Genomic DNA, 19,172 nt, shown 5'->3' with positions numbered 1-19,172 from the left:
GGGGCTGGAGGGGGAGGAAGGGGGGGGGGGGGAGACGTCCGTGCCGGGGACGCTGTCAAATAGACGTTGACGTCATCTCCACTGGTGCTGCCTTCAAGGGCGCCTTGTACCGTACGGCTTTTTTATCCCTACTTTCTGACACGTGAACAGAGAGGTAAATAGTAAAAGACGATTACTTTCATTTAGAACAACACGGCAGTATTGTCTGCGGTGTCTCATCTAAGGATCATGTTTGACAAAATATAATGAGATTAGAAGGCTGGCTCACATTTAGTAAATACCTGAGGGAGAAAACAGCAGCTACCACAGCTATCAGTGATGGAGTGGTAGAGCTGTGCAACAAACGTGCTCCTAAACACACACCTCTGAAAGCTTTAATGTAGAAAGTTAAAACTGGTCAAAATCTAACTTTATTTCCCATAAAGAGATCATTTTGAAATACCTATAAATACTCAATTGAAGAGAATTAGCTGCACCTATCAGTGATGTTATTGTTTTATTACTACTCGGCACTAAAAAAACGACCTACAAAAGACAGGAGTTAAAGTCCCCATTATCCCACGAGGGATTTCCGACTGCACCTGAATGCATCAGCAGCAGCACTTGGCCACTGAGCGGCGCGCGGGCTGTCATCCTGCGTCTGCAGGGCCGTGCAGCGCATCCACACTGGAGGGACAAGAGCAAAACACACCGTGATATTCTCTGCCAGATGTTTTATTTCATAGCTGCGGCTCCGCCGGATATAGTTTCATTCATATCCGCAGGTGGTTCAAGAAGCAGGTGCGCTGCCGGCATTTTTGACTAATTTGCCTCAAAGGGTTACACACTTGGGGAGCTGCGCCGCTGATTGTTGTCACTTCCGGGCGAGCCAGTCGGCGAATTCGCAGATCACGTCGCCGGTGAGGAAGAAGAAGTCCATCGGCATCGATGCTTCGTCCAGGCAGAATGGAGGAGTTTGTCACGGAGGAAGAGGAGCCGTGGTACGATCAGCGGGACCTGGAGCAGGGTGAGTGTGGGGGGGATCACGCCATGTAACAATGCCCCATCCACAGACACTGCACTGTGGGATAAAAGGATTCATGCAGGAGGGGGTGGATGGGAAGAAGAGATGGGGGTGCATCGATTGCAAAATATACAATGTCATTTCATGCACGAGCACCATGAAAGCTGTAAACTCATGCCTTTATGTTTCTGCATCTGAGTCTGGAGCTGCCTGCCCTTCATCTCTGCTCCTTTCCTCTGCCAATTATTTTGATCTCGTCAATGGTGTTTCCAGGAATAGTCCTGCTGTCTGACTGAGTGAACGTTGCCTCTGTGTCGTCTCTGCTCCTGTAGTTTCCCTGTTTTAAATCTATCAGACTCCTCGTATTCCCTCTGCAGAACTCTGTGACACAGGGATGTCAAAGCCCTGATCATCAAGAAGGTATTATTTGTGGTGTGTGTGAGGCAAAGAAGCAGAACATGGACAGAGCCAGGACTGTGAAACAGTCACACGCTTCATGTCCAGTAGTTTGTCAGTTGATAAAAGCTGATAAAAGCTCAGCGGGCAGTGATTTATTATGTATCATGTGGAAACAGGCCAGCAGTCACGCCTGATGTGACCTTAAATTACATGGAAGGCAAAGACAGAAAATCTATCAGAGGTGCGTTTGCTGTTCCACTTCCTGATTGCTGCATGATGTGCGATCAGCCTCCTCAGCCATGACTTAAATGGATGCGCTTCCATCGACGGCGCAGCTCAGAGGAGAGATGTGTGTCCTGGTTGAGTGTGTCCCTCTGCAGCATCACCCCACCCCCTGATTACCTGCTGACCCAGAGAGCTAAAGCAGCTTTGTGTTTCATCATCACACTGTACACAGAGAGCAGAGAGGCAGGTGGATTCTACTCTGTGTGTGTGTGTACAGTATGTGTGTGTCGCCTTGCTGTCTGCATCTCATCTCTGCATTGTTCAGCTTCGAGCTTGAAGTCATTAAGCCCCTGGCTGATCTGATTAGGGAGCCCCAGACCAGACCTCCTTAGTCGGGATCAGAGATTCCAGGCTTTGGGTTCAGACTGGAGGCATAATTGCTGTCGGTGCTCACTGCCCCAAACAAACGTCATCCTGCACACACTCAGGCATGATTTTGCCCCAGAAATGATGCTGTTACGAAACTTCTCATCTGCCACCTCTGGGATTTGCTGACCCCTGTTTTCATTATGATCTGGCAAACATATGAAGTGCGTCTGGGCAGATGGCGCGGTGTGGTGATGTCATGTGTTGAGTCTGAGGGGCCTGCCACTGTACATGAGATTCACACATCAAAAGAGCGCCACAGGGATGCATGTGCAGAGAGCAGAAACATGAGCAAATGTACAAATGCAGTCTGTGTTTGTGATCAAGTTCACCGGTGAGGTTTGAGCAGATGTGACAGCCTTTTGTGTTATTTCATGTGGCTGCTAATTGGTATTTTCTCAGCGCAGCCTCTCGTCTGTGCATGTAATTCTGAAATTACATAACTAATATCCCGCACGTGTCGACCCTCAGGCACAGAAGCAGCACTGTGACAGAGATGCATCTCGGGTTGGAGGCTCGCTGTGCTCTCTCCTCACACACTCGCACTTAGCTCATTATCGCTTGGCGGCTCAGACCGGTGTTGTGTTGTCAGTTCTGTATTGTTGAGACGGGAAATTCTCTGCAAGTGCAGCAACACAGGCGTGCACGGTGTGAGCTAATGATGCTTGTTAATGATATTAGATTAAACAGAGGGGTTCCTGATGCTGGATTGCGTGTAGCAGATTACACATGGGCACATACAGAGGGATAAACTGCAAATCATTTCTCATCTCTTGTGTTTTACACCTACGATGTTGCATTTGTGCGTGTGTGTTCTTGTCGTTGCTCACGCCCTGCACTGTGGTGATAAAACACTGCATTCATGTCCAGTAATGGATATCAATGGCTCTCTGTTTCTTCCCCGTCTCTACACTCCTCCAGTGCTGTGTTGTTCTGGGCTCCAAGTATGCAGAGCCAGCGGGATTCTCCTCCTCCTCCTCCTCAGCCCAGCTAGGCTTCTTCTCATCTGAGGAGATGAATAATGTATGCTTCAAGCTGTGTTGTAAAATAACAGCAACTGTGGTGTTATCACTGCTCAGGGCCGCGGTGTGCAGATGGCTACAGGTTTGTGTGGAAGCAGGCTGAACACAGCGATGACGGTTGTGTTCAGAAACTCTATGTGCAAGTCCAACACCATGCAGCGAACTCCTGCGCTTGACTCTCTTGTCACTTTCTGCTGTTTACGTCCCTTCTTTTTTCTTGGCTCCTGTTAGACCTGCACTTGGCAGCCGAGCTCGGCAAGACTCTCCTGGAACGCAACAAGGAGCTGGAGGACTCCCTACAACAGATGTACATCAACAATGAGGAGCAAGTGCAAGAGATCGAGGTACGCTTGTTCCAGCTATTCTTAACTCGGCCAGCGCATGTTCAAAAAAGTGAGTTTATGCACATCCTAGAGAAGAAGTACTCAGATGAAACACCTGCCATGAACTGGCCCCTCTTGATGTTGTATCAAGCTAATTACTGTAAAGCATGGAGCACTTAGAAGAAAAAAAAAAAAAAGATAAAAAAAAAGATTATTCTGTGAACATGAAAGGATGTGTGAAATTACTGTATCACCTCGTCACAGCTCAAAGATGCGACTGCTTATTAGTCAGAAGGATTGATGGAGGATGAGTGTGCTCAGCTGCAGACACACAACACAACTCAACTGAGGAGTCACAACAAAAACACTTCAGAACAGTCGAAGTGCTACTGTTGTGTGTTTCATAACATGTCAGTATCTGCTAGACTCACAGCCGAAGAGACAAATTGACATCATAGTTCCTTTGTTTGGCAGACTCCTTTGTCCAAAGTGACAAAGTGCATTCAACCTCAGAAACAAGGGCGAGACGTGATTTGATTTACACTGTAGGTTTTGGTCTCTAACCTGTGTGGTGTAGCCTACATGGTCTGACTCATGTTCCTTTAAATTGCCATAATAGCCAGCTTTTTATTCATTACAGGCTATTTAATCATTCAGCCTTTTTGCTAAACATTTCAGGTCCTCTGCTTCCTAGTTTTCACAGCCGACTCCAGTATATGGATATATTGATTTTTAATAAACCGAGCTGCTCCACAGTCTTCACACGCACCCCCTGGGAGCTGCAGAGGTACCCCTGTTCAGGGATCTGTGCAGTGGATGAGCTATTGAAGATGTCTAGTCACTAATAAACTCACGTTCATATTAAACTTGTCTCCTTGCAGTACCTGTCCAAGCAGTCGGAAATGCTGAGGGAAATGAACGAGCAGCACGCAAAGGTGTACGAACAGCTGGATGTGACTGCCAGAGAGCTGGAGATCACCAACGAGAAACTGGTGCTGGAGAGCAAGGCGTCGCAGCAGAAGATAGACAGGTGATCAGCAGCCGGCTGTCAGTGTCTGAGACTTTCACGTTTCCCGTCTCCTGCTCTCCAATCACACAGCGTAGAGAAACATGTCTGTAACAAGAGTGACGCCACAGATCAGCCATGTCAGTGTCAAGTACAGTAGGTCTTAAAAGGATATTTACACAAGCAGAAACCAGCAAGAGGCTGGTGCACCGATGTATCATCATACCAGGAAGTAGCTTTTGTAATTTACATTGCTCCACATTTGCGTTTACAGGCCTTCCTACAGCCTCTTGAACAACTTAAGCAAAGTACTTTAATCTTTTTCTCTCTTTCGCAATTTCATAATGACAGTCAGGGTTCAGAGTTCCTCACAAGTCCTATTAGTGGTCTGAAGTCTGTAATTAGTTTTCAATGGCTGCCTGTTCTTTCCAAATCTGCTCCTGCACATTCTTTGTTTTGTAACTCACTGCGAGCAAAGAATTAAGTCACTTAAATAATGACGTAACAAGCACTGAACAAATGTGTGTGTGTCTGTGTGTGTGCGCAGATTGATGGGCACCATGGAGACCTTGCAGGGTCAGGTGGACACTCTGACATCTCGGGTGGAGGAGCTGAGGACGCTGGAGGAGCTGAGGGTCCGCCGAGAGAAGAAGGAACGACGCAAGACTGTGCACTCCTTCCCCTGCCTGAAAGAGCTCTGCACTGCGCCAAGGTCACCAGACGTTAGAGTTTCTTTTCTGCTGTGCCCAGAGGCTTTTCACTTTGTCGCTGCCGGCACACGTCCAGACTGCGGTCGGGTTTTGTTGTCATTTTAGCTCGTTCACACAGATTAGCATCTTGCTGATAGTAGCTGCAAACAATACAGATGAACAGATTGTTCTGCAGGAACTGTGAGACTGCACTGCCCCACAAAGCCAAAAGTCAGTTATTACACATTTGGTCCAAATTGAGTTAAGACCAGAATTTGACTTTTTGACATCTTACCTTGCCATAGAAATGATTCTAGCATCTAATGTATATTTTTAACAGAAAAAACAGAACAATAAAACAGAAGTAACAACCGAACTGTACTGCAGCTAGCTCAGGCTAGCTGGTGAGGTCGCCTTAGCTAAAGCTAATTTAACCACTTTTTGTTGTTTCCAGAAATTGAAAAAAATATTTTGATGCTCCAACATGCTAACAGTGAATGCTCAAGTTAGTACACTGATGGTATGATTGTGCAGTTGTAAAGTATTTAACAAATCATGCAGAAAATCCAGCTCACTCAGTGATGCCACACTTCTTCTTTTCAGGTATGAGGATGGTTTCCTGTTGGCCAACCCGGGCAGCGTGGACCTTGCTGAGAGCCAGCCAGCAGACGAGGAGAATGAGCGCCTGAGAGACATCATCTCCTCCCTGCGTGCAGCCATGGTCACCGAGCGGTCCATGAGGGAGAGCGCTGAGCGGGAGTGTGCCGCTGTGCTGCAGGAGTTTGAGCGTCTGGAACAGCGTCTTTTAGGAGCGGAGGGCTGCCAGCTGCGAGTCCGGGAGCTGGAGGCTGAGCTCCAGGAGATGCAGCAGCTGAGGGTGTCCAGGATGTGTCTGATTGGAGGCATGGAAGACGGCCTAGAGACGCTGCTCAACAACGGCCCTGAGACAGACACCCCGGAGGAGGGCGTAGGGCTGGAGGAGGGAGGTGAAGGAGAGGTGGGGGGCGCAGGGCAGCAGGGAGGCCCAGTGAGGAAAAGCTGCAGTGACACAGCTCTGAATGCCATCTCAGCCCGCGACGCCTCGGGCAGGCGCCAGGGCAGCTACGCCCTCCATGCCAACGGCGTGCGCAAACGTGGCATGTCCATCCTGCGGGAGGTGGACGAGCAGTACCACGCCCTGCTGGAGAAGTATGAGGAGCTGCTGGGGAAGTGCCGGCGTCACGAGGAGAGCCTGTGCCACGCTGGGGTGCAGACCTCAAGGCCTGTCTCCAGAGACCCCTCCATGAAGGAGTACAGCATGGTCTCCGCGGGGCCTTCGACATCGGGGGCCGTCGCCACCCCTCCCACACCCCCCCAGACTCCCTCCACCCCGGAGGCCCTGGAGGGGATCAGCAGGCAGGTGGAGCAGGTGGACAAACGGCTCAGCCAGAACACGCCGGAGTACAAGGCTCTGTTCAAAGAGATCTTCTCCCGCCTGCAGAAGACCAAGAGTGACATGAACTCCACCAAGAGCAGGAAGAGTCACAAGTGAGCTCAGAGGAAGCGCTTCTCACACTACAGGCAGCGAGTGCGGCGGCGACACAAGATCCCTCTTCACTTACCTCACTGTTTTGAAGGCGTCTTGTCTTACATTTGACCACTTGTGGTCACGGAGTTGGGTGATTAATCGTGCATATTGTTAGCAGCGGACCCTCTGTTTGCTTTCTAGGAAGAAAGCTCGGCTGATTCATCTGAAGCTGCCAAACGTTATATTTCACTGCGCGGATGGAGATTGCTGATGTGGACAAAATGCCTTTTTCTGAGTGACTGTAACTGATAAATAATCTGAACTGAAGGTTTTGTTAGCGTCTTAGGACAGTCTACTGTATGGTGTAGTATTTGTGATTGAGATGTACTGCTGCAGAAACAGTTTAACTATTAGCATTTATTTTTTATTTATTGAATAATTAAGCCAAATAACTAATATAAAAGCGGAAAAACATCCATTGGCTTGGAAACGTCTCGCGGCTTTTGAAGCATGCGTCTGTCTAATAAACACTAAGCGCTAAATTAGTCTTGAGAAGCAGTTTGAAAGCAAATCAAGCAAGCTTTTGACCAGCTTGAGTGATATTTGACTGCATTTTGAATTTGTTGGATGGTCCGAATCCTTCAAGACAGCTGCCAAAGTGTACTGTGCTTAAGTGTTTAATGGAGATTTGTTGATTTATGTGAATTACTGTTACTGGTGTTGAAGCAGAGGACACCTGGAGGAGGTGTGGATGCCTCTGAGGTGTTTTCACAGCATGCTTTACCAGCTGCAGGGGAGTGACCTGTTTCAGGGATTTGTCTGATTGTTTCATACATAATCAGTTCTGCACTGTGCTATCACATTTCTGTTGATTAAAGTAAGAAACATACCTAGCATGTTTTTTTTTTTTGTTAAGTGCTCAGGGAGGCTCAGGGGAGCAAAAATAAAGATGAAAATGCAGGACCTATCTGTTTGGTTGAATGAAACAACGGGACACACGCAAACCCAGTCTGAACACTTTAATGTGAACACAGGAGATCAGTAAACTGTCGGTAATACAAGTAGCACACATTCGGTCAAACCCAGCCCACAGAGAGAAACATCAGTCCATGACAGCGGGATGAAGCTGCAGAGACTTCATCCACATACTTATGGAGTGTACAAAAAAAAGAAAACACTTTCATATGGCAGGATGTGTTACTCATCAATGTCTGGTTGGGGACTGAGGTCTCTGTCCTGGTTTAAAAGTCAATTACAGACGACGTCTCGCCTCACTGATGTCGAGCACAGAGTGCTGCCAAGTCAGCAGGAGCAGCACGTGGTCGTAAGAGACTGGAGGCACAGTCAGCATTGGTCATTTTTATACTGGAGTGATACAAGGTGAGCGGTTCAACAGTCCTTGCGTTGCAGCTAAAGTAACACCTCGGAGATGCTGGAAGTATGGCCTCAGGGAGACTGGAGGACGCTGGGTGACAAAAAGCCATTCGTCCAGCCTGGACTCACATTTCCAGCTGCTGTAAAACATCTAAAATCAAGTCGATTTAACTGCTATTTAGAAGGCTACAAGTACTGCAGTGAAAATGGTGTCTGCAAATAGAGACAACCACGACATCAACCTGTAATGCTTTTACAAATCCTCACAACCTGAAATAAAGCTGTTAAAGCCTGCAGTCCTGAAACCCTGTCCGTGTATTACAAGTCTCCTTAAAACAGGCTCACATGATGGTCTGGCAAATATAATCTGAAGGCAAACGGCTCAACTGGGTTGTCTATTTCGTCTTAAGCGTTCTCGTTAAGGCAACATGTTCTGCTAAATACACCGCCAAAATACGCTGATCAGGAGTGGAGCAGCCACGCCTAAAGGAAGGGGTCAGAAGGTGTTCGAGGTAATTCTGTTCTCCCCCGTTCTCCCAGCAGACCCTGCAGGGTGCAAAATCGTTTGAAAGAGAGGCGGCCTGAATTCCAAATCATTTACCAAGACCCCGGTACAAATAATCTGCTCAAAGGCTTTAGGAGGGCTGCGTCCAAGAGTTGTGTCCAGCAAAGACTGCTCAATGACCGTACAGTAGCCACATACGTACAGCACTACTGCTCCCTGTACAGTGCTTTGAAAGGCAGATCACGGTAATCGTACAAAAGAATCTGAAAAATACAGAGGAGTGAAAAGGGGGCAGAAAGAGCAGGAAAGGGGCAGAGGGAGATCACACAGCTCATCACTCAGCAGTTAACAGACATGATTTCTTTTTTTACTCGTTTATCTTTTATAAACAAACCATAACAGCAAAAATCTGGATTGTGCACACTGTTTGCTTTCTCCATTTGAAAGGTTGACTACTCAACAGAAGGGTGGCTGCAAACCAGCGAAGCGTTAACGACGGGAGGAATGATGAAGTGATTGGAATTTAGAATGAGAGGAGGAAACTGGAAGAGCGGGTGTCCATGGACGGAGAGAGCGAAAGCTTAAATCAACACGTAATCCAGAGAAGGATCCAGACAGGAAAAAAAATGGAATGACAGCGGGAAAAAAGAAAGAGGAACAAAGCATGATGGCGAGGAGGAATCAGTCTTTCCAGTCTTTCTTGATAGTGAGGCTCCAGTCCCAGGAGAGATGATCGTGTTTGTCGTCGTCGGTGAACTTGGACTTGATGTTGTAGGTGGCGCGGGCCAGCAACCCTTTGGGTGACTCCTCCATGGTGGTGAGGAACTCGTACTCCTGGTTCGGTCTGGGTCCGTAGCTGCCGACCATGTAGTCCGTCTTGTCAACTGTGCGTGAGAGAGGGAGAGGAAAGGAGTCGTGAGAGGCCTCTTGAAGATATCGTGCACACCCTGAATTCAAATATGTGAATACAACACCAACCCACTGCCTTTAACCCGTTGACCAATGTAAACAGTAAACACGTCTCCACATGCACAAACACCAGCAGCTTCATCATTCCAACAGGGAAGCAGGTTCATTTTAGAGAGTTTTAGAGAATACTTCAACGTTTGGGAAAGAGTCTTCTTCACTTTCTTTCCAAGAATTAGACAAGAACATTGACACCACGCTCATATACGTACAGTTAATGTGTAGCTTTAGCTAGCAGCTGGTTAGCTTTGCATAACACAAAGACTGGAAACAGGAGAAACAGCCAGTCTGCTGGTGCTTGGTGAGCTTTGGAGGGGCTAGCAGACAGATTTTGGCTGATTTTGACTCACCGTTTCCCCCTGTTTCTAGTCTTAAAGCTAGGCTAAGCTAACCAGCTGTGGGCTGTATTGACTGTGCAGACATGAATGGTATCTCAACCATCTCATAGAGAGGCAGCAAATAAGCTTATTTCCCAAAATGACAATTTATTTCTTTAAGTCAGAGGATGCTTTGACAAATGTCAAAATGAAATCACTGTCTTACCCCTTACTCCTTTCCTGAATGTTTGCTGGCTGTACTTCAGGCCTGACACAATCTCCTTGTTGACCTGCGAAAAGCAAAATAAAATAAATCATATCCTGCTGAACTGTTGCACACGACAAAGACAGTCTTGGGACTAACAAAGACCGGACTCTCTCACCTTGAAGTTGATCTTTATTCTGTATTCAACTCCCTCCTTCAGCACAAATGGGTTCTTCTTGAAGTTCTCCAAGTCTCCTAGTAGAGTAGACAACACAGCATCAAAGCAGAAGTCAGGCGACAACATGCATGCATTCCCCCCAACAACCTGTAGTAATGATACTGACCACCAGGTGGCACAGTACCTCAAGTGAGCACAACCTCTGCTCTGCTGCAGCTCACTGTGACCACTGAGGGAGGGCAGGAGCGCCATCAGGAAGTGGCTCATTAACCCACTTACACAGGAGCCATGTCATTATTAATTAGCAGACTAATGGCCCAGCAGGTCGTTTGGTCTATATTTGCACTCAAGGAGTGATTACTGTTCATAACTGTTACTGTGAGCTAATTCTTCCAGTTTGTCTGCTGGAAGGAAAAACAGCTGCCTAAATGTGGGCGTCCGTACACTCATCTTTCAGATATAAACTTAAAAAATTATGTTTTTCACTCCAAAAAAAGACGCGCTCCACTCACCCGTCAGGTCAAGGACCAGAGGGCCTGGTGCTGACTCGCACAGCAGGGTCATTCGTGTCACCTGGACGTTGGGGGCGGTGGGATCTAAGACGGGGAGAAAGGTCACAGCGTGCACAATTATGACCATGCGCTCATTCCTCTCGTGCGGCATGCTTTTTCACTCTCACAGCAGACTTTTTTCCACATGCCTCACTGACTACATTTTAAACTAGTTCCACTCATATGATTACATTAACCCATGAAGTTTTAATTCTAACTATAAAACACTGTAGTACTCTTGTAAGCTTGTAAAAAGGGACGCTACCATCTACAGACCTCTGTGGGAGATGTGTGAACTTCCATGGTTATTAATAACACGGCTTGGACAAACTCCAGACAGTGGACACTTTTTCCAGCTCTGACATGTTTTCATTTGGGTCTCAGGGTCTGCTTTAACTTAACCATTCAAAGTCAGTCATTTTTCCTCTTTACTTGAGATGAGAAATGACCAGCTTTACTCTCCTTGGATACTTGGACCAGATTTAATGTCTTGGTTTAAAATGTTTGAAGTGTCCTGGAGCTCCCTGTTAGAGTGGATATTATTCACAGCTTCTCAGTGTTACTTGATCTAGTGCAACAAACAAACAAAACAAAGATCACTTAACGTCACAGGTCTGATCAAGTGAAGAGTGTGACCGAGTAACTGAGGTGTTTTCACATCAAATAGCTGAAGTTTGACTCCCTCACACTATTGGCAGTGCAAACACACAGAGCAGGGACTTCAACAGCTGTTAGAGGAAGTGTATAAAAGTCTATGACTGAGGTTAGTTAATGGCTGAGATTACATGTACAGCAGAGACCACTAACCTGCGACCACAGCCGTATTGCCCAGCAGTGCCTCCTTGTACTTGCGCAGGCTCTCATCATCCTTGTCCAGCTCCTGGATCTCCTGTAAGCTCTTCTGGGCAGGAGCTTTGTAGTCCACTTGGCTCTCGGCCTCTTCGTTGGCGGCTGCGATCGCAGCAAGCTGCTCTGGTGTCGGCTCCTGTTCTGCCATCGTGTGCTGGAGAGTGACAGCAGAGAGGAGTGGTTAGCGGACGGGGAAGATAAAGTGGTGAGGACGGGCGGCAGGAGTCCACATGACAGACCACTTCCCTTTTCACTCCTGGCTTTGCTTTAATGAAATCTGCCCTGTGTGTGGGGGAAGGCAGCACATGGTTATTAGAGACCTGCTTGCTGGATGATCATTACTGATCAAGAGGGAAGTGAACTTTGACCTGGGGGTGACTCTTGCAATGTAAAGCAGAGGTTCAATTACAAAGACACCATAAATAAATCACACTGCTCCTCTCCTGTTTGTTTGCCGTTTGTTATCCATATTCTGTTTTGGTCTCTTGGACATAACCACGCATGAGCGCTCAACCGGCAGAGACGACAGCCCGGACACGTGACCATCTGGCCCTCTCAGTTCCTCTGACATACAGCAGAGGCCGGCGGTCTGAGAGCTGATGATTATCTGAGCTCGAGGGCTTCTCTCCTCCACCACTAACTGCTGTCAGACATCAGCAGTGGGACAACAGTAAAGCAGCAGCGCTAATGTGGCTCTCTGCGCCGACAAGCCGCTCACCTCTGAGCACGAACGAGGAAGCGGATTCTGAGCAGGGAGCGGCTCGCCGACACAGTGACATCACGTTCACTTTCAGAGAACATGGAGGTGCTTGGCGGATGTTACAAAACTCAACTGTTGCTCATAAAAGGTTGTGGAGGAGTTATGCATTAATAACATCTGGTGCACATGTGTTGGGCACGGGGCCTGATCAACACCTGCAAAAGCCAAGAAGCAGCTGGATGACGGTGTTCTCAGAACACTTGTTCTGTGTGGTCTGCTGTCCTCTTGTTCTCCCTGTAGTCCTCACAGAACATGCACACACACACATCGGTTGACCAGCGTTTGAGCTCGTACGCGCTTGTCAAAAATCAACGCAGCCATAAATGTGTTATTAGGAGAACTGATACGACTTAAAAATCAAACATGCAATATGGAAGAATTAGCTGTGGGGGTCGGGTCACATTTAGATTACTCCTTATTCAATCAGACTTTAAAACGCTCCCTTCAGTCAACTACCACCTCGAACTTCTCCTCCTGAACGTTTGACATTTGCATGTTGAAACAACCCAACTTCCTGTAATTGAGTGAACTCAAACACGCATGAGCCAATGGCGTTAAGCTGTGGAAGATGATTTACGGGTCTGAAAAAGAAAACTGCAGGCACGAGTGATGTTAAAGGGCTGCAACAGATGATTGGTGCTTGAACGTCAATGATGGGATCAAACCTGTGTCCAGACAAAAATAACTACCCTCAAGTGAAAGAGGAAGGTGATGCCCAAGCAGCTTCCCCATTAAAGTCTAATTACACTAGACTTACTGTAAAGTTAGTGCCTTTTTTTCCATGTATTAGCTCTGTTTCATTTACTGTTATGAATCAGTGTTAACGTGTGAGTTAAAGGCCGTCACACATCAACATGAGCAAGCTAACAAATCAGACAAACGCAAACACAAGAGAACCACCAGATGATAAACAGTGACTGACGACCTGCTGAAAACAGGTGGACGCTCTCAGCAAAAATAATAGCTGAGCGCCTGATTTACAATGTGAGGAACCACAGTCCTGCAAACAGAAACCCCGCGCCGCAACACAAAAACCGGTTCTCTGCCTCTCCAGCCAAACCTCCTCTCTGCTCTATTGCCGTCTGCCATATTTAGCTGGGTGTGAGCCAAGCAGGAACTGAGAGCGCGGTGCTGTTTTTCCAAATGGGGCCTCCGCACGTCCATAAAAGCACAAATTCCTTGTCTGCCAATCGCGTGCTTTAGACTGGTCAGCTGTGTGTGAGTGTTTCTGGTCAGAGAGAATGAGTGAGAGGCTCCTTGTTGCACACAGAGAGAGAGAGAGAGAGAGACAGGAAGTAAGACCAGATAACACACGTTCGCCATCAAGCAACAGGTTGTTTTTCTCGCATCCTCTCCTCGGTTGTTGCAGTGTGGGGCGTCTCTTGCAGTGAGCTGCAATGTGCCAAACTGTCAGAGAGGAGGAAGTGCTGCGTCCTATGAATGCATGGTGTACAGAGCTGCACTATTCAGAGTCCTGGAAGACACACGGGGCATGTGGCAGCTTCTCCGCTGCATTTTAAGTCTATGGCTACATCAGCCGCTACGAGCACAACGCACCTGATTCTCTGAACTGCCGGCAGGCAAGTTGCAGTGTGTCTCAGGTTGATTGTAATCTTTTCTTACAGTCCACTGTGGGACTGACAATGCTACAGGAGCACAATGCTAATGTGAAAATATTCTATCTTTACACGCATCTAACTCGTGACTGTTGTTCAGACAAATCAAGACATTGGATGAAATGATCTTAAACTGTTTTTAGTTATCTTATCTGACGCGCAGGTTATCAAGCCTTCATGAGGGTCTTGATAAGGATCAACTCTTGAGTCCAAGCGAGGTGTGTTAGAGAAGAACTGTGCAGCAAGTAAACATTTTGCCCTGCTAATGTGTATTTGACATGTTCCTGCACAGCTGCTAGCATTTGGACAATTGTACATTTAAGCACTTTTGCTTCTTTTCGTGTTTTGTCGAAAAAACACATTTGTATGAATGACACACAGGTCTCCATGGCTGAGAGGAGGTGATGTGGCTCATGTTCTGCCTCTATGGCAGCACCCAAGGCCGCTCACCGTCCTCCTGAATCCATATTCTTCGGATTCCTCCTCTGTTGCTCTTCCTTTTTTCCTGTTAGAGGTGTTCTTCCTCATCTGAATCAAGGCTCTAAAAGCATGGCGGGTGTACAGAAAGCCACTGTGGATTTGTGATTCTGGGCTACAGAAATAAAACTGACCTGAGTTAGAAACTCTGTACTGATTCACGCTTCCCTGCACTTTTTCACTGTCAACAACTTCCCATTTGCTCACAAATTTAGAAGAAATTGTTTGTAAGTGCGTTAAACAATGTCTGCACACAGCCACGCCACTCAGAGATGCCATCTTAACCGAGTATGAAATTGATGATTCAGCAAATTACAGGCTCATGCACGGAGTAAAATAGATTAGTTTGAACAATATTGACATCACCATCCTCATAATGATACACATTGTTCCTGGGTAACTGCTCACACAATGCGGGCTGCGGCTAACTGGCTACATACCAAGCGGACATGAAAAGACCCTGTTATTGTTCAGCCTGCTGGGAGACGACACGCAGGCCATGAGATCATGCAAACAAAGACCGGCAATGCTGCAGAACCTCTCCACCTCAGTATCCTAACCTCCACCTGCGGGCAGCCCTCTCCTCCAGGAGGATAAGCTGTTTGCTTGACAGGGCTAAGCAGCACAGTTTCACCAACACACCAGGCTTGGCAGCAGCTCAGGCTTAAGATTAGGCCTGTTCCTTAGCAACACTGCTGAGCAGTAAGATTATAGAAAGTGGGATTACAGCTAATGAGGCATTCAGGGACAGAACAGCAAAGTGTTCGGAGGTGACGCCTCAAGAGGATTCACCAAAAGGAGTCATTAGTGTCATCGAAGCGTTGCCGAAGATTATTGATCAGTGAGCTCAGTCAGGACAAGGGAATCCCTGTGGGATGATACAGGCTTTATGAAGTGGAGGGGTGTGTGTGTGTGTGTGTGTGTGTGTGTGTGTGTGTGTGTGTGTGTGTGTGTGTGTGTGTGTGTGTGTGTGTGTGTGTATGTAGGAGCATGACTGACGCATCTGTGGCATCACATCTAGATATATGACGGCAGTCACTGAGGGACAATAACATGGGAAAAAGTATTTCAGTTACAGTTCGAGCTGACTACTAATTTCTGCTGTCAAGCTTAAAATGAAAAATATGTCATAAAACAATGAATGACTGCTTGTTAAACTTATTCTAAGAATGCTCTGGTTTCTAATTATCTCCTGACCGCACTGACATTCATCTCCATGGCCATCAGTACGTGGTCAAAAACAGTGTATATTTAATTTTGTTAATATTTCCTGACCTAACGCTGAAGACGTCCATCATCGTGTATGACTGCAGTCTGATGTCATTTTAAGGACTCTGCCTGGTGCCATTGATCGTACTGGAAACCTTGACTGTAGCCCTGCTCACGACCCTCATGACAAAGTATGCAGCTTCCACTCTTGCAAGATATGAACTAACTAACTAGCCATGTTTTAGTCGTGATAACGCAGCAGCTGTGTCGTAGAGGCACCTTTACTGATCATTTGAGAAGTCACAGTCTTGCAGCTGATGGTGAATAGTCTGAGTTACCAAAGAGAAAAAACAGGACGTGAGTGTTGCTTCACAAAAAGCCAAAACTGGTAACCTTTTTGTGGCGTGACATTTCACTCTCAGCTGCACCTCCCTATTGAAGATGTCACCCACGGATCCATGGCTGCTTTGATCTCTCCTCTCTGCTGGTCTCTCTCATGCAACACTCGGCCCGCCACGGACCTTTGCAGTCCCTTTCAGCCTCACGATTCAAAGAATAATTCAAATGAACATTTTGGCCCCGCTGACCCTCCCCGGGTTCTTGTGAATAAATGATTCTGCAGCCATTCTGATGCGACTGGAGCTGCTGAAATGAGCTCGGCCTGCAGCGACGTGTCAATGCAGCTCGTGCATCAACTCGCATGCAATTTTGTACTATTTGAAGCATTTCAAAGTCGAACTCTCAGAGCAGAGCGGCACTAGTTTTTATATCTTTTGCACCGTCACATCAGTGACTCCTGAGCAGAATTGTGATTTAAAAATCTGATTACCGTCAAGCCTGTACTCTTGATAATACAATGACTAAGTAGCATGTCAGGCTGCAAACTTTTTTTTTTCCTGTCAAGCATTTACTGCACACTTCCTTTTTCAAGCGAGCTTGATGATTCACATCCTACAGAGCACGAAAACCACACACTGCAAGGCTGAAACACAGCTCACTTCTTAGCATTCCACCTGTGAGGCCAACCCAACCTAATCATTTTTAAAGATGCTGGAATAATAGAATATCAAAAGGCACCGACTAGATGTTGTGGCGATAGACAAAATCGTGTTGGTTCCATCAAGCTGAGCGTGTGGTGTTGCACATACCAAAGCGTTGAGGAAGTGTTGCGCCAACAGCTCTTGGCAGAAGTGATGCAACATACAGCCTTAACAGACATAAGGAAGGGGCTGAGAATAAAAACTTGTTACAAGGGTGTGTTCACTGTCAGTAAGTGAAAATCAATTGGCCCTTGAGCCTTTCAACAATGACAATGTTTGCTGGGTGTCCGTCACAGAATTTGTCGTATCAGTAGAGAAGACTAATGCCATCTCAGAAAGAACAAGCAACACAGGAGAGGCACTGTGGGAGGGATGAGAAACAAAACATGACTCTATCCCAGGAAGAACCAGAACAAATAGGAAGCTTTAAAAATAGCCGGTGAGAAATCCCTGCTTGCAGCGGCCGGAAGCTGCGAGTGAATGGGAGAGCGAAGGTGCCAGCTGAAAGGTCAGGGCTTATTCCCCGGCTCGAGAGGAGTTTCAGCGACATGCCCAGATTCAGTTTGGCAACAGCTTCGCTGCGAGTGACGGGCTCTTCACTGTGCAGACTTACAGCTGTAATCTGCAACACTCTGATATTTCACTTGCATCTGAATACAAGCTATGTTCAGCTTTTATACACTTCAGGCTGGCGGTTTTGACCCTTTGACCCTCCGGCTTGAGGTGCCTGAAGCTTATGATACAGATGTAAATCAAACTCTCTTCCTTAAGTGGTTATTTCTTCATCCTCAGGTGGACTCAAGATGCAAATTGACACATCTGCTCACGCTGCAAGGCTGCTCGTTTTCAGGTAGAGCCTGAATAAATGAAAAAAGCTGTGACATAAGTGCATCAAAGTTCTTCAAGTCCTGAAACGGAGGAAAAAAGTGCCTCCAGGCCATGTCTGTCACACGGGAAGGAAAGGGAGGATTCACGGTTTAGAGGATCTCTTTGAGAAATCACTTATCAGCCGTCCAGCTGGGCACACTATCACACAAAAGTGCACAAAAGTGAATCCCGTTTGATCTGAGCAGATGTGATCTCTGTGCACTTGACTGTGAAAGCCTTCAAAAAGTCAAGATGGTGGCTGGTTGAAGGTGTGAGCTCTCTCCGCCAAGTCAAACTGAAAGCGTTCCAGGAAGTGGGACAAATTGTACCTCATGCTACCGCGACAAGTCGAGTCACACACACATTTAAGAGCAGAGCAAATTACTCACTTTTTTTCCACCATTTGGGCAATGCATCCATTCATTATTTGCATCACTGTGAGCAATTGAACGCAATGGATGGCATTATCGTTAACGTTACCTAACGGCCGACACTGGCAGCTCGGATCACACTCGTACCCGGAAATGAACAACTAATGATCGCCTCTTCACTCCTCACTGCCGCCTGATAAGTTTATAATGACCTGGCAACAAATTGACGGATTAAGAGTTACGTTGACTTATATTACGACTACAACAGCATTAATCTAAAGTAAAAAGGCCAAGCACTGACTGCAGGAAGTTGCTCTTTGGTTAACAAATTCCTGCTTTCATAAATTCACGTTCATGCGGTAAGTTACTAATACTTCCTCTTCAGTGCCGAAAAACTTGCTAACTACGCCGCAGCAGCTCAGAAATGTATGCTTACCGTCTAAAACGAGTTAGAAGAGGAGTTGATGAAGTATTTCACTAACTCTTACCGTTATTCCGCTGGTCTGCTGGGACAGCTACTTCTGAATGACGGTGAGAGGGAGCGAAGTGAAGCCGCAGAGAGAAAATCTGAGTCAACAGGCGCTGACAGAGCACACAACGTCCGGTTCGCTGCCTTCAAAATAAAAGCAGCCTTTTCCGGGGAATTTGGACACGATGGAAAATATGGCAATTATGAAAAAAAAAAAAGGTCGCTGAAATACCCATATAGATCCTTTACACACTAGTATATTTTCCATGTTCCAGTACTTATTTTACGTAATAGGTCATGATTTGTGTCACTTTAAACAACTTCTTAAAAAAAGGTTAATTCGGTTTTTAATGAATTTGGGACAATCATCGGACTATCGACATTTACTTGAGTACAATTGTGAAATTCTTTATTAAATATTTTATGTTACTTTGTACTTCTACTCTTCAGTTTAGGAAGAAACACTGCTTTTAATAAAAGCGTGTCCATGTATTTTCCACTTTTTCATGCTGGTTACTTTGCAGATTACCTTTATACTATGATAATAATTATGTCAACGTATCAAAATTTGAAAGCAGTACGTTTTCATTACAGTATTTGATAACAGTAGAGAATTTAGTAAGAATATTTTTGATTGCCTCACAATTGTGAAAACCCAACCGGATACTGCCTTTGTTAACAATCGAAAATTTTGTCTTTAGACGCTCTTTCTTCTGGCTCCTTGCAACACGCGTGAACATGCAGATCTATACTGCACGCTCACATATTTTGTATTCAGCAGTCCAGACATTTTACTACATTCCTCACTTCCACCTCAG

At 46.4% G+C, this 19,172-nt stretch overlaps 2 protein-coding genes across 2 annotated transcripts; one reads left to right on the top strand and one right to left on the bottom strand.

Annotated features, from left to right (window-relative positions):
• The first annotated feature begins 609 nt into the window (after nucleotides 1–609).
• On the top strand, nucleotides 610–8,276 carry cdr2l (cerebellar degeneration-related protein 2-like). Its single transcript, XM_070980369.1, has 5 exons — nucleotides 610–1,006; nucleotides 3,307–3,419; nucleotides 4,280–4,428; nucleotides 4,952–5,116; nucleotides 5,697–8,276. The coding sequence occupies exons 1-5, from the start codon at nucleotides 928–930 to the stop codon at nucleotides 6,622–6,624; spliced, it is 1,434 nt and encodes a 477-aa protein (XP_070836470.1). The 5' UTR covers nucleotides 610–927; the 3' UTR covers nucleotides 6,625–8,276.
• A 561-nt stretch (nucleotides 8,277–8,837) lies between these two features.
• On the bottom strand, nucleotides 8,838–18,453 carry arhgdia (Rho GDP dissociation inhibitor (GDI) alpha). The gene is made up of 6 exons (XM_070980370.1): nucleotides 18,374–18,453; nucleotides 11,504–11,699; nucleotides 10,658–10,741; nucleotides 10,146–10,222; nucleotides 9,989–10,052; nucleotides 8,838–9,363 (listed from the first exon to the last, which is right to left on the bottom strand). The coding sequence occupies exons 2-6, from the start codon at nucleotides 11,691–11,693 to the stop codon at nucleotides 9,161–9,163; spliced, it is 618 nt and encodes a 205-aa protein (XP_070836471.1). The 5' UTR covers nucleotides 11,694–11,699; nucleotides 18,374–18,453; the 3' UTR covers nucleotides 8,838–9,160.
• Between the last annotated feature and the right edge of the window lie 719 nt (nucleotides 18,454–19,172).

Source organism: Chaetodon trifascialis, chromosome 15 (genome assembly GCF_039877785.1).
Source record: "Chaetodon trifascialis isolate fChaTrf1 chromosome 15, fChaTrf1.hap1, whole genome shotgun sequence".
NCBI classification, from domain to species: Eukaryota; Metazoa; Chordata; class Actinopteri; order Chaetodontiformes; family Chaetodontidae; genus Chaetodon; species Chaetodon trifascialis.
Note: the sequence above shows the minus strand (reverse complement) of the source record. Positions and strands in the feature narration are given on the sequence as shown.

Bases quoted from the DNA above. Each gene is read 5' to 3' on its own strand.
- cdr2l (XM_070980369.1), top strand. From the start codon at position 928: ATGCTTCGTCCAGGCAGAATGGAGGAGTTTGTCACGGAGGAAGAGGAG. The intron at 1,007-3,306 runs GTGAGTGTGGGG...GGCTCCTGTTAG, and splicing joins TCAGCGGGACCTGGAGCAGG to ACCTGCACTTGGCAGCCGAG. The intron at 4,429-4,951 runs GTGATCAGCAGC...GTGTGTGCGCAG, and splicing joins TCGCAGCAGAAGATAGACAG to ATTGATGGGCACCATGGAGA.
- arhgdia (XM_070980370.1), bottom strand. From the start codon at position 11,693: ATGGCAGAACAGGAGCCGACACCAGAGCAGCTTGCTGCGATCGCAGCC. The intron at 10,742-11,503 runs GTTAGTGGTCTC...TCCCCGTCTTAG, and splicing joins CAATACGGCTGTGGTCGCAG to ATCCCACCGCCCCCAACGTC. The intron at 10,223-10,657 runs GTGAGTGGAGCG...CTACTCTACTAG, and splicing joins TCTGGTCCTTGACCTGACGG to GAGACTTGGAGAACTTCAAG.